Below are 15,519 nucleotides of genomic sequence, written 5' to 3' on the forward strand. Positions count from 1 at the left end.
AAAGGGTGGGACAATAAAATAACGAAAAACAGAGCTGAGAGATAGTGACACGAAGAAACAGAAAACCGTTGCAGTGAAAACTCGTATAGGAATTAGCGCGTCTTCGCTTTAAGTACTACAGAAGAACAACATTTTTTAAATAGAAACACATTTTTCATAGATTGAGAGCAAAATTAAGAGGTTAAAAGTGCACTAGATTGATGTGTTTAACTTAAAAATGTACAGATCCTTCTCCAGGGGGAGCATGCCCCCATTCCACTTGGAAGTTCAGAATACCAGTGATGAGAATGGTGCAACACCACCTCAATTTGTGCCAAGAAAAACCCTGGCAGAGTCATCTGGTTAATCTTATGGTATTTTAATCACTCTGAAGATATTAATGGACCTCTTTCAACTCCTCTCCCATGCTAAGTGGTAATCCAGAGTTGTCAGGTGTAAGAGAGTGTTACACATAACATCTGATTAATTACAATTAACATTACAACAAAGTTGTAAAAACATGAAATGATAAAGTTAAGAAGTCCCTCAGTTTCCATTTCATGATGAATCACATAGTAGACATTCAAAGTAATACATATGATAGGCATGCATCAGGACAGGCAGCAGGGTTTCTGTGGCAAGCACAAACAGATATGTTATTGGATGTTTGGCATAGCTTTCACCCCCTAGAAAAAGCTTTTACCTTCTACACCAATGTTCATAAAGTCTCTTTGCAGCTAGATTACTTGTTTATGATTAGCATGTGGCTTTGATATTTGAAAAATGTGAAATTTTACCCATTACTAAAGCAGAACACACAGAAATTAACATAAGAGAGAAAAAGGGTAAAGTTTATGGCGGGTTGGCGTCATTGCACGTAGACACCTAGGACTCCTGACGCTGCACCCACTGGATGAGCTGTGCGTAATATTAAGGCAGCAGGACATAACCCTCAGGACTCTAGTCAGTGTACTAGGATGAAATCACTGCACAGCAATCGTGGGCTGATAAATTTTGCTGGTGGTGCTGATGTGTTGGCAACTGGTTCTCAACTATTTCCCTCAACCCTCTTCAGGAGGACTCTTGCATACCTGCAGTCAGCTCTTAAGATACCCAGAGGGAAAGGGAACAGGCCTGGTGCAGGCCTGGACAAAGGATATCAGGAGGCCAGAGCAGTACTGGTCCAGGGTTAACGCAGTAAAATACTGCATCGGCATATGCCCCCACATCTGACCTGACCTTTAAGGCCGGCTCAGATTACATGAATTCAGCCAGATTTAAGCTCGACTGTGACATCACAGTTTGTCGTCAAAACTCGGGCCCGATTTAGAGTGTCAGTAACAGCAAACGGTCTTGTAGTGTGACATAATTAACGACACATCAGAGATGCCCCACGACCACGATTCAACAACACTAGCATGTCAGAATTTTTCGTACATCATCGTCTAGTTTGACACCCTGATCTGACGTTAACGACGTGAATCCTGACGTCTAACAACAGGAGGGCATTTGCTTATAATCTTTGCCACATCATTTACAAGATTTACCACTTTTATCCCCTTTTATTCCCTAAAACTAATGTGTAAATTTTATTTTATTTACATTATCACATGCATACCTTAAGTTCTATCTGAAGGAGAGCCAGTCCATATTGTCCTCCTCTTGATACATCCATACTAACTATCCATAATCCAATCCACAGTTGTTTCTTATTTTCCTTTTTTAAGAGCAAAAGACCGCTACAGTCACACAGAGCGCTTCTGTTGCAGAGTGATTGACACTCTTTGGCCCGCCCCCCGTCAACCTGTGGAGACAGTGGTGACGTCAGCATACAGGGAGCAGTCTGGACCACTCTTGTAGTGTGGCCAGGCTGTCAGCCAAGATGGGACAAGATTTTGGTCGCATCTGACATAGTGCTGTTGTGAATGACCAAAAAAAACTGTGTAGTCTGAGCCGGCCTTTAAGCACTGCACAGTTTGAAGATAACTGAGGGCTCCATCTTAAATAGTTTCTTTACCTACCTATGAAACAGCCTTGAAGTATAATACTGAATACATTATTTGAAATGAATCACAATCATCTGGGGCTGAGATTTAAAGAGAATTTTCCTTCTTATAAGGAGAAGCAAGGACGTTAGAACTGTCCTTCAAAAAAAAAACAGGAACTTTTTTCAAAATTAAGTTCGACAATATACTGATGTGCAACTGAGAATAGAACATTGATGAACATTTATCCTCCTAGGTGATCGAGTTTGATGACAGCTCAGGCTCTGTGCTGCGAATCCAGCCTTTACGGACCCACCGCGATGAAGCCATCTATGAATGCACAGCATCCAATAATGTTGGAGAGATTAACACCAGCGCCAAGCTCACTGTCTTGGAAGGTAAGACCCGCCTGAATTTCTGCCTTTCTAATGTCACTTTTACTCTGCATTTCCTTGCAACTCTTTTTTTGTTCTTCTTGTATGCGTTTTTTTTTTTTTTTTTTAAGATTGATTAAACAGGAGAGCCACACACCCGCTCATGTAAATATTCATGATTACAGGATGCATCACTCCCATTCAGGGTAGATCTCTTCAAATCCCTTCTGACAATAAAGCATACAAGCGACTTACCCATAAGTCTGAGCCACCAAAGCAACTTTTCTCCTGATTAAGCTAAACTGGAAAAGATGGCAGTTACATGGGAATCAGTGTTTTGCAATGTTTAACAAACAAACTTCAGCCCCTGTACTCAGAAAAGCATGAGTGAGTGTCTCACCAGACCACCCCCCTCACTTATTTATTTATTTATTTATTTTTTTTTAAGTAAGGAAGAGTTGAGGGTTTATTGAATTGCCAGCAGCATGGTGTCATCCCTCATAGGTAACACTAACATGAGAGATGCATTTATGTAATCATACCACTGTAATGGATAAAATAAAAAAATAGAATGCAGATGCAATGGCAGACAGACTTCCAGTAACAGTTCTACTGGAACTGACTGCTAAGCAGCTGGGATAAAAGTCAGCACCCTCAAGTCTGAAGCCGTGGCTCTGCCAGGTGACAGTATGTTGCTCTCTCTGGGTAAAGAGTACGTGCTTTCCCCAAGTGAGAGTTATAACATCTTCTTCATGAGTGAGGGTAGAATGGACACTAATATTGACAGAATTGGTGCAACATCACCAATATTCCAGATATAACACTGGACCATTGTGATGAAGAGGGAGCTAAGATGGCAAAGTACCAATTGGTCTTTGTTCCAACCCTCACTTATGGGTTGTGAGCTTTGAGTAGTGACAAAAAAAATGTGATAGTAATTACAAGTGTTTAAAATTAGTTTCCACTGAAAAGTAAACAGATGAGTTGATTTGGGCATCTCAACAGGATGCCTCCATCCTCCTCCTCCTCCCTGTGAAAGTCTTCAGGGCACATCCACCCAGGGCAGATTCAGAAATCACTGGAGGGATTATAAACCATGAGGGGATATGGAAAAAAAAAATCCTAAGACATTTTTTATGGCCAGATTACAATCTTGATTTTACCACTTTTTTTTTCATTAAATTTATAGCACAAATTTGTAAGTTAATATTGACCAGAAAAAACAAACTTATTTTCCATTTATATATTTATCATACACAAATACTGTCCTTAAAGTCACACTTTATTTTTTTTTTTTCTTTTGCAAAAACCTGTTGGCCATGGCACTAGAATTTTTGAATTTGCCATTTCATTGGCACCATGAGAAAAGGAGGGTCTGGAGAATATTCAAACAACAAACACCTACAGTGTCTCCCTGGACTCTGATCTAGTTTATGGAACCAATGTTTTCATTTTCTGCTCCACGTTTCTGCACCAATTTGAAATGATGATTTATGTGTCCTCTTCTTCATTTTTAAATCTATTTTATTGTTTATCAGGCACATTTTAACACCATGTTTCATTTTAAAGCATGCAGTAGCCTGGATATATACATTATATATGACAGTTACTTCAGCCTTTTTTATATAGACAGCCAAAATGAACAAATATAAAGATAACCCAGAATATTATTGTTATCTGAGACACATGGTCATGCAGTAGAGTAGTGACTGAATTTTATTAATAAAGGAAAACATTTATTCACAGACTAGTGTAGGCTACATGTCACACTTGTACCTGTCTGCTGCTCACAATGAAGGATAGAGGAGGGAGATTCAGGCTGGGGTCATGCAGTAGCATGTGTGTAGGCTAAATAAATTCAGGGAATTTTATGATACTGTTTAAAACATTTTCTTATAATGATCAATGCCCAGAGCTCGCAGACAGCACTACCTCCCTCCATAAAAAAGACGCTTTCACTCGTGATTCTGTTATGCTGGCAAGGCAAAAAATGAAAAGCAAAACAATGTCAGCTGTAAAGGTTGAACCATCCAGTCTCAGATCATCTTGGAATCTCCAAGAAGGAGCTGAAAAAACTTAGTTGGGGACAGGGATGTCGGGGTTGGTGGATGCATGGATGCATTTACATTATTGCTGAATATTTCTGTTAAACTTTGAAAGAAGTGAACAACCAAAAAGATTGTTGATCAGCAAAAAAAAAACTTAAAATAAGGTTGGGATTGAGGAACACATATGTCCTAATTAAAATATTTTTTTGTTATTATTTTTTACCACAGAGGACCAGATCCCTCATGGTTTCCCCACCATAGACATGGGACCCCAGTTGAAGGTTGTGGAAAGAACACGTACCGCTACAATGCTGTGTGCAGCCAGTGGAAACCCTGACCCTGAGATCTTCTGGTTCAAAGACTTCATACCTGTGGACATCAACAGCAGCAATGGGCGCATAAAACAGCTGCGTTCAGGTAGTGAACTCATGTCAAATTTGTAGGCAAGACTTTACATACATGATGTCTATTTTTTAGTGTATGTAAAACTGAGTTGTGGAGCCTGCCATGCAGATTCCCTTTCACTGCCTTACTGACAGCCTGATGCCTCCTTCTGACATACATAAGTGACTTACGTCCGTATATCTGTAAATATACAGACAATGCCTCCTTGTGTCCAATGCAAGGAAGTAAATTTTTTTAATGGATGGATAGAAAGTAGAGATGTAACAGTGTTAATTTTGTGGTATCACGGTGACAGAAGCATCAGTACCGCTGTGGACATGTAACGGCTTCAAACGATAGATCTTCAGGGCAAAAAGAGTTCTTTTAGTGGAGCAGAATGAAGGGAAGTCGGAACTACAGTTATGTACCCATAATCCTTTCTGCGCCACTCACTAGCTGGATGTAACAGCACAAAAATAGTGGATGCTACAAATGGCGAGGGAGACACACTTGAAGGAGAATTTAAGTAACAGAAGGAGCCACTTGGCAAATCATCATTCAAAAAGATTCCAGTAGATGCAAGGAGCAGAATCCAGCCAGGCCAAGAGACTCTTAAGGAAGCATTCACAATCCCACTTATCCAAGACGAACAAAACTTCAATTTACAGTCCAGTTTTAGCTCAGTAACTAGGTAAACATGCTTTATGAAAGCATGCGATGGTTTCCACAGTGTACAAATTTATATTGATAGGTTACGGTAATATTCTGGCAATACAGAAGAAATAAACGAGAAGTCCTTTTACAGTCCAGTTTCAGCTTCCTTACTGAGTAAATATATCTACTTTACCTGTTAATTTCATTGGACCTGCATGGTATAAGTTTGTGGTGATTAAACAGTAAAGGGATACCCTCTCAGAGTGGGTGTTTCCAGGTAAGTACTGGTGTGAATTTTGATGAATTATTTTTTAAATGATTTTAATGAGAATATACAAGTAAAACTACTTTATTTAGCACCACAATTTATTAGAAAGTACTATTTACATTTCTGGATATTGAATGCTAAAAATTGGTTTGAGAATGTGAGAATAATCCAGAGTTTTCTTGGTAACTCAGCTGTACTTTATGATAATCAGTGCTGAGCAGTTATTCTAAAAGTAACTCATTATGTCATTAAGTTACCAACTCAAAAAGAAATGTGTGTGAGTACTTATACATTCACAAAAACTAAAACCCCATAGTTAGCTCTGATTAACCTGTTAATTGAAAAAACTAGGCATGGCTTAGTGAATGTCTGCCTTTGATGTGTAATGTTTGGTGCCCTGGAAGTGCAATATAAAATTACAATGTCTGAAACCGTTTTACAAAGTTTGAAAAAAATTTACAATAAAAAAAAAATAAATAACATTTCATAAAATAAATCAACATTAGCAAAACACTATTACAAAGACAGAACAGTTTTACATTTTACCAAACCAATTTACAAAATGTCTTATACAAAATTACAGAGTTTAAAATACTCACAAAGCTTGAAACCAACTAACAAAGTTGGATACAAAATTCTGAAGTGTGAAACACTTTTACTCGGGGTGTAGTGGTTCACAAAAGTCACGGTTTGGTTGGTACCTCGGTTTTGGGGTCACAGTTCAGTGTGGGTTTGGTTCATCGATGTAAAAAGATAAAGTCCCAGATTTAAAATTCTCGATGTCCCTCACTTCTTATTTTTTCTTTTAGTGACGTTAGTGCAGCTAATACTTTTTTACATGTTGGAAACATACTTTTCAATCAACTAATCTATCAATACTGTGTTCCAGCTGTTATTTAGAACTATCAGTGATAGTTGGTGCAGCCTGTGATGTATTAAACATAAGACAAAAAAAAGATTAAAACAAAAAATATGCAAAACAAAACAGAGAACAGCCTAATATCTCCTGATTTGAAAAAGTCAAAATAAATACATAATAATATGCAGATTAAAGTACGTGCTTTTTGGAGCAATGTATCATATTTTTGATTTATGAAGTGTGCTGAAACACTGTTTTAAATTTTAAAAAAATGTGCATAATCCTGACTATTGTATGTCAGTGGATTCCAGAGTAGCTCATGTAAACACATGAATGGACTTTGCAAAGGAGTCTGAACAGAGCACTTAAAAACACACTTGTTGTCAGTGTTCTCTGCTTTTACAGGTCTGTGTATAGTCTTTAAAATGTGTATGCAGTGGTAAAATCTTCGACCCTCTCTGCTTTCACATCCGGAGGCTTTTAAAAACAGCACAGAGATGAGAAGAGGGAGAAGTTATCTCTTTTTTTTAATGATTCAGATGTATTTGTGATGTGACTACATGCACTAAACCGTGACCCCTGAACAGTGATGGTACAGGACGAATATGAAGACCTATACACCTCTAACTTTTACAAAAGGAAATAGACGTTAAAGGTCTGATTCAAATCCACAAAGTCTGAAAAACTTTTGTAATTTATGTTTTGTATTCTTTTTAGAATTGTTTTTGTGAAGTGTTGAAGACTTTGTAAATTTGTATTGCACTTCCAGGCCACCGTAGTAATGCTTTATGAAAATAATACAACAAAAGCTTCTGAACTTAAATGTAGCTATGATGTTCTTGTCCCTTTTGTCCAAAAAATCTGCCTAATGGGGAACGATACCAACGTTTAATCCTCCTTGCAGTTTCTGTGGAGTAATTCATTAGCTCATTAGCTACATGTGGGGACTACACAGCTGTGTCTACCTTCTGCTGGTATGCAGCTGTGCGTCAATGTTGGCGATTTTTTCCCCTCTTTTTCTTTTATTTTAGCAAAAGCTAAAGGGAAACAAGCTAGTGTTTTACAGGAATGGACTACTTGTATAGAAACTAAATAATAAGTATTTATCAGCAAAACTAATGCATTACATCACTATAAAAATAAGTATTCCTTATATCCTAATGGATTACTTTGTAACACATTACCCCAACGGCTGTGGTTAACTTATTACCAGTACCAGTACACCATAATGCACCACAATTACCATGCTGTTACCATTTCAGCAATTAGCTTAGTAACATGAAGGGCTGTCAGTTACACTAGAGGTAAACATTGTGCATTTGAGCAGCCCACAAAGGAGCAGTGACTGTGTGTTACAGATGGTCATAACACCTTCAAGTGTAAGATTTTTATTTTTTTGCCCAGAAAAATGTAAGATTATAAGCTCAAAATTAGGCAACTGCCACAGCCAAAGGTAATAGTAATGTGTAAAATGAATGGAGGTCTCCTTCAGCACTGCTTTTATGTATTTATCTTGAGTTGAAGTGTAAAAAAAGGTAAATTCAAGCTGTCGCCCGTCAAAGTTTCCATCGAAGGACATTGCGACAGAAGCAGAATCCTTTCAGTCTAGACATTGTGAAAATAAAATGAAGTATTTTTCACAATGAAAAGCGAAGTGAATCTCATCACACTGATTTCTTGCAGAGATGGTGTGTGAATATTCTGGCTGTTAGGCGTGTGGCGTTGGAGTTTCAGCATGTTACAATACTGCCCAGCCTAGCCCTCTGAAAGCTGGTGATGTTCTCTTTTACCAAACCCAAGGGCACACAGCTTTCAAGGCTTCCTTATTTCTATGTGTTTCTCCACAGAGGCTTGGATTATTATCCAGATCTTAAGCATCTGCATTTTAACCATTCCTCTTCTTACTGTTTGCTGCATATTACCTAATATGCCCAAATGGTGCCATTATTCAGTTCTTATTTACTGATTAAACAGTGCAATCCCTGTGCAACTAGAAATAAACTTCATACATTTCATTACAAAAACTATAATAACCAACAGTATCATAAAAAAACTTAAGTGACAGATTAAGTTGAACACCAAGAATTTACTTGAACAACCTGTTTCAAACAAATATACTGAGCAGGAGCTAAGCTGATTCTCCAAGACCGTAAAACATGAGAGCAAGTCTAATCTTTTGTGTATTTCACATACTCTCTTACAAGGTTTGTGCACACCTGTATTTTAGGTTAATATAGTGCATTAGAGAAATCACATAGTGAATAGAACTCATTAGACTTTTAATCCATCCTCATAAGTCATTACTTTTTTAGTGTTCCCTAACATTAATTTATGTGGTTATAAGTAAATGGTTTGTGTTATAGCCTCAAAGTATTGAAATTATATTGCTATTATAAGGGTTTTTGCATTAGTGTGGTGATTGAGGTCTCCTTCAGTACAACTCAAATGTAAACTTAGCACAAAAAGTAAGGAAATGTGTGTTTGGTTGATTATTTCTTTGTTGTTATTGTACTTCTTTGCAATAAATCTTTCACACTGGAAAGCCCTTTCATTTCCCTTTTAAATGGTGCCACATTTGTAAGGAACATGCATTTGTGGGATGAGCAGCAGAGCTGAGTATGTGGGATGCACCCATGAAAAGTTTTCTCTGCCAATGTCTAACAGCTTAGTCTACCTTTTACTTTTTCTTGGTGTTATTTTGCAGATTGGATGAATGACGTCTGACGAAACAAGACATACTGGGAATTGAATAATTAATTTATTTAACAATCAGGAGTCTCAGTAGCGTGTGGAAGAACCATACTCAGCCACAACAACCTGGCACCTCCTCCTCATGCTGGTCACACACTGCTGTGGGATGGCATCCCATTCTTCAACCAGCAACTGTCACAAGTCAGCAAATGTGTTCGTGTTGGTCACTCTGGCACAACCAGCACACTCAACCTGATCTTACAGATGTTTAGTTGGGTTGAGGTCAGGACTGCTGGCAGGCTATTCCATCCTCTCCGCTCCCAAATTCTGGAGGTAGTCTCTGATAAACCCCGCTCTGTGGGGGTGAGTGTTGTCATCTTGGAGGGTAGAGTTCAAAATATGGGATTTCCACTGATTGCAGAATTTCATCTCAATATCTCTCTGCTTTGAAATTTCCTCCAATGATGACACACCTCATTTTTCCAGTGAGGGAGATGCCATCCCACTACCTCCACCAAAAGGTGTTACTCGCAGCAATCAGCATAGCGGTCTCTACATCCTCTCCACGCTTTGACCCTGTGATCCAGCTGCTGTAGGAAAAATCTGGACTCATCCCTGAACATAACAGGTGCCAACAGGCAACTGACTGTCAGCACCTGGGGGCACCAGAGGCTCAAACATGAGTCAGAAGCAACAGCTAAATAAGCTGTTTGACACTGGCAGAGAAGATTTGGCAATTATTCATGAGCACAACCCGAATACTCAGCTCTGCTGCTCATCCCACAAATGCATGTTCCTTACAAATTTGGCACCATTTAAAAGACAAATAAACAGGCTTCCCAGTGGTATAAGACTTACTGCCAGGAAGCATTGTTACAACAATGTAAAAACTTACCAAACACATATTTCCGTACTTTTTGTGCAATTTTAAGCTACACATGAGGCTCTTAAAGCCAGTCAGCTCGATCTAAGTTCTGGAAAATGTTGTTAAAATGCATTTTGTTTAAAATTACACAACAAGATAAAGATTAAAGAGCCTTCCACTAAGAAAAATGTGGTAATTAAATTGGATTAATTGCACGTTTCCACTTATTTGAACAGCAGTACCTCTCAACTCTGTGGGTATTTAACAACCAGGGTGAACAGTGTCTGTAATCTATTTTGTCCCCTCCCTCTGATTTCCTGCCACTATTCTATTTCACTTCTTTCCATCTTTATCTTTGAACTAATGGTTATCTCTAATGTATTTGCATTCAAATTACCTCTCCAGGTGGTACACCAATCAGAGGTAAGAATGCTGGATATAGAAAATGTCAACATCTTCCCATTGCCGATCACCGTCCACTCTCGTCCCATCACCTCCTTCCTCCCGTCACCACAGTGTCTCCCCATGAACAGCTCTCTGTCCTTTTCCTTAGCTTTGACGCTTTCTCTGCCTCCATACTATCCTTACAGAGCTGTGTATGGTCAGTAAAAGGACTAAAACAAGAGATTTCACAGTTAAAATCACTATCAATAGTTTGTTTTTGACAACTCACCGACTCATGTACCAGCTAATCTACAGAAAAAAGACTGAACTCAGACTCCAACAAACTGTCTTTTGATCAACAAACATACCACGAGTGAGGGCCATGAGTCCATGCATCTCTGTAAAACTTCCTTGATGGCTGCATCCTGTTTACTCTGAGCACCAAATCCTAAGGGATGTGGCTGAACCCACATGTTTAATTTCAATTACAGATTTTTTTTCTAATCAAAATCTTAACACTTTCACACCCATTCCATGTTGCATTTCAGGATTGTATTCTGAAATATGTACATAAATACCTTTTATTTTTCACTGTTCTTATTGTCTACTGAAAAACCGCATGATATTTTTCTCATTCATGTCAGTGTCTAATATTGCATTGTCACCTCAGGTGTGTTTATGTTATATATTCAAATCTAACCAATGTACTGCTACCTTTATATTAAATCTATTTAGAAATGAAATGAAACCCTTAAGTAATGTGTTTTCAATTAATAGATGTATGCCATCATTTCAGGTAAGTTAGACAGTGAGTCATTAGTATTTTAGTATATTTTTACTGGATTACAACACATGCTAATGACTACTATCCAATAAGCTAAAATACCAATGGTTAACAATAGATTTGATCAACCTTTTGTAAAAACACATCTGTTTTTACATCTTATAGGCCTTGCCTATTAACTTTTTACTATCATTGTAGAGCAGCTGCTTGTCTGGCTGCTAACATTCATCTCGTTGCTCTTAGATTATCCTGGACAAAATCTTGTACGTTATGGACAGTCCCTGGTCAGGATCAGATAACTGTACCACCTTATGTTTATTTTGTTATATGTGTGGGATGCAGACCTGGACTGTTAAATATTACTTCTTTCCCTAGGAGCCCTCCAAATTGAGAACAGTGAGGAGTCAGACCAGGGAAAGTATGAGTGTGTGGCAGTAAACAGTGCTGGAACTCGATACTCAGCCCCAGCCAACCTTTATGTTCGAGGTAAGATTTCCATTTAGCTTTGTGGCCAGTCCCTGTTGCCATATAGATGCCTTAACTATGATATTCCCTGGTCAGGTGCAAAGCTGGTGCATTTCTATCTTGAGGACTCAGAGAATGACCGCACCATTGATCACCTAAAACCTGGTCATAAGTCTAAAGTCTGAAGTGCATCCCTGGTATTAAGAGGATGCATTATGTAAACGTAGCTCAAAAAGAAAGGAAATTTGTGTTTGGTTGATTATTTCTTTGTTGTTATTGTACTTCTTTGCAATAAATCTTTCATGCTGGAAGGCCTGTTTATTTCCCTTTTAAATGGTGCCACATTTGTAAGGAACATGCATTTGTGGGATGAGCAGCAGAGCTGAGTATTTTGCCATATCTTTTCTGCCAGTGCCTAACAGCTTATTCTGCCATTGACTATTGTTTGGTGCTGTTTTCGGGATTGGATGGCATCCCATTCTTAAACCAGCATTTGTCACAAGTCAGCCAACGTGGTTGTGTTGGTCACTCGGGCACGAACAGCACGCCCAAGCTGATCCCACAAGTGTTCAATGGGGTTGAGGTCAGGACTGCTGGCAGGCCATTACATCCTCTCCACTCCCAGATTCTGGAGGTAGTCTCTGAAAAACCCCGCCCTCTGCATGAGTGTTGTCATCTTGGAGTATAGAGTTTGGTCTGACTGCGCATATATGAGATTGCCACTGGTTGCAGAATCTCATCTTGATATCTCTCTGCACTGAGATTGCCAATGATGACGGGCTTTGTTTTTCCCAACACCATCACACTGCCTTCATCAAAAGATGTTACTCTATCAGTGCAACAATTGGCATCTGCATCTTTTCCACACTTTGACCCTATGAATCAACTGCTGTAGGCTGAATCTGGGCTTATCACTGAACATAACATTCCTCCACTCGTTCAGTTTGTGATTGTCAGCACCTGTGAGTACCAGAAGCTCAAAACAATAGTCAATAACAGCAGCAGAATAAGCTGTTAGGCATTGGCAGAGAAGATTTGGAAAGGTTTTTCATGGGCACAACTCACACACCCAGCTCTGCTACTCATCCCACAAATGCATGTTCCTTACAAACGTTGCACCATTTAAGGGAAAATAAACAGGCTTTATAACAATATCAGATTTATTGTCAAGAAGCATTGTTACAACAAAGAAATAATCCGCCAAACACAAACCTTACCTTTTGCGCTATGTTTAGATGACATCTACTTGTTCCATGAGAGCTGCTGAAAGTTTGAGAACCTTATCTGTGAATGTTACCTCTGCACCTTTGTAGCTTGTGAGGGTTTCAAGTAGGGTTTTCTTAAGATTCTGAATCCATTGCAAGCAGCTGTTTCCCACTACTATAACTCTTCGGCAGAAAAATGTCCACACCCACTTTTTCAGCTCATTGCAGACCATCTTTTTTGGTGTAAATAAAACTGTTGTACACCTGCAAATTAGAGGGTGGCATTTGCAGTGAGTATGTGAATTTGAAGAGGCAGGTGCCAGACAAGCCATGGAATATGTACAGATAGCTAACACTAGTTAATAGGGCTGAATATTTCCCACAGCCACAATATATGTATTGCAATACACTTGATTTTGAGTAATAAACATTTCCTACACATAATCTACTACAGCAGCTGATTTTTATTGTTGAGGATACAGAAAAGGCAAAGTTTTATGCATCCAAGCTTCAAACACTTAGGGTTCCCAGAGATCCATGAGGTAGATTAAGATTTCCTTACAATTCCTGATCTTTTGATAAAGCAAAAACAATTGTGTTTTTTGCTTGAAATGGCCCTCTAGCTTGCTTTTTTTTCTCTTTCTGCTCTATTCTCTCATTCTGGCTCCATACACTCAACTGCAGATTCACAAGGACTGGACTGAGGCTGGAGTCCAGAGCCACCACACACAGACGGGTCCAGGAAATAGATTTCATATATCATATTCTTAGTGTCAGAACCACAGATGTCATCAGTGTCATGGCTAAGGAGAAAAAGAACTGGACCGTTGCTTAGTAGTCCAAAGTCCTGTATCAGTGGAAAGCCAGTTTTACATTTCATTTGGATGTCAAGGTCCCAGAGTCTGACGGAAGATCTTAGAGGCCCAGAATCCATGGTGCTTGAAGTCCCACATTTTCAGTTTCCACGGTCAGCGATGGTTTGGGGTGCCGTGCCATCTGCTGCTGTTGGTCCAGTGTGCTTTATCAAGTCCAGAGTCAACACTGACCATGGTATTACTGTGTTTGACTGGCAAGCCAGCTAGTCTGACCTGAACCCCATACAGAATATTTGGTGAAATATTTGGGAGGAAGATGAGAGACAGCAGGCTCAAAAACAGAGATGAACTGAAGACTGCTATCAGAGCAACCTGGGCTTCATAACGTCTCAGCAGTGCCACAGACTGATTGGCTCCATGCCATGTAGCATTGATGCAGTCATTTTTTGCAAAAGGAGCTCCAACCAATTACTGAGTGAATAAATGAGCATAAGCTGTAGCCATCAAGATTCAAACAAAAAAGTCTTGAAATATATCTCTTTGTAATGATGCATTTAGATCAGTGGTTCTCAACCTTTTCAGCCCGCGACCCCCAAAATAAAGAAGTCAGAGACCGGGGACCCCCACTGTACCTGAAGGTGGTTGAACACAGCCATGAACATTCAAGAATAGTCATGTGGAGACAAGGCCGCCCATTAGTGGGGGAAAATGGCCCAGTCAAACTGGGGGCCAGTAAAATCATGGTACATTATAAAGTTAAGCTGTGGTATTTTATATTTAACCTGAATATTGACCACTCTTATCAAAGAAATGAATATCTTTTTAATTCATTTGTGCTGTAAGTAGCCCTCTTAAAAATCTAAATCCTTTTGTTTAAAACAGAATTAAAATACTTTAAAAATAGCTAAAATGGGTTAATAATGGCAAACAGTGCTGGGAAAGGTGGTGAATTTGGTGTTTTAAAGTAGCAGAAATGGGTTAGAAGTGCCAAAAATGGAATAAAATTGGCAAAAAATAACCAAAAAGTGGCAAAAACAGGGATTATTAAGTGGTAAAAGGGATTAAAAAGTGGCTGAAATGGTGTTTAAGTAGCTAAAATAGGTAGAAATTTGTTGAAAAATTAATATAAACTGGCAAAAAAGGGTTAGCTGAGGCAGAAATTGGCAGAAATGGGTTAAACTGGCAAAAATGGACACATGAAATTTTGAAATGTGACATAAAAGGTGCTGGAAAGGGGTTAATAGTGGCAATAATGGGTCAACAGAGCCAACAATAGGCAGAGGGTGGCAAGATTTGATTTAGAAGGGGCAAAAATAGGCAGAAAAAACACAGTGGAAAGGGTTTAAAACTGACAAAAATGAGCTTTAACTGGCAAAAATGTGTTAAAGTTGGCAAAATTGGTGGTTAAAAAAAGCGATGACACCGTGTTGAAATCTTGCAAATTTAGTGTAAAGTGGAAACAGTGTAAATTTAAAACTATTCCTAGGTTTTTTTAAGGCATCTGGAGACCCACTCTCAGTGTCTCACAACCTCCAATGGGGCCCCGACGCCAAGGTTGAGAACCACTGATCTAGATTATGTGGGAGTTTCACTCTTTAAATTAAATCCCAGGGAAAAAATTACTTTATCATAATATTCTAAATTTTTTAGATGTACCTTTACCACTGTAAGCAACATTTAAGTGAGGCTGTCAACCCTGAAGAAAGTAATACAGCTATCAGATACACTTATGGGAATTAATACACACATGCACATTAGA

General features: G+C 38.8%; 1 protein-coding gene across 11 annotated transcripts in view; it reads left to right on the forward strand.

Moving 5' to 3' along the window:
* Nucleotides 1–15,519, forward strand: part of LOC121512344 (receptor-type tyrosine-protein phosphatase F-like) — an 84,915-nt gene that overhangs the window by 22,989 nt on the left and 46,407 nt on the right. For 7 of the 11 annotated variants that reach the window (XM_041791565.1, XM_041791566.1, XM_041791567.1 and 4 more), the window contains exons 4-7: nucleotides 2,221–2,362; nucleotides 4,615–4,803; nucleotides 10,513–10,530; nucleotides 11,651–11,761. In XM_041791565.1, coding sequence (XP_041647499.1) covers nucleotides 2,221–2,362; nucleotides 4,615–4,803; nucleotides 10,513–10,530; nucleotides 11,651–11,761 — 460 coding nt within the window. The remainder of the gene's footprint in view (nucleotides 1–2,220; nucleotides 2,363–4,614; nucleotides 4,804–10,512; nucleotides 10,531–11,650; nucleotides 11,762–15,519) is intronic. The other 4 variants (XM_041791570.1, XM_041791572.1, XM_041791573.1 and 1 more) reach the window with 1 other exon arrangement.

The sequence above is a fragment of the Cheilinus undulatus genome, linkage group 7, assembly GCF_018320785.1.
Source record: "Cheilinus undulatus linkage group 7, ASM1832078v1, whole genome shotgun sequence".
In the NCBI taxonomy this organism is placed as follows: Eukaryota; Metazoa; Chordata; class Actinopteri; order Labriformes; family Labridae; genus Cheilinus; species Cheilinus undulatus.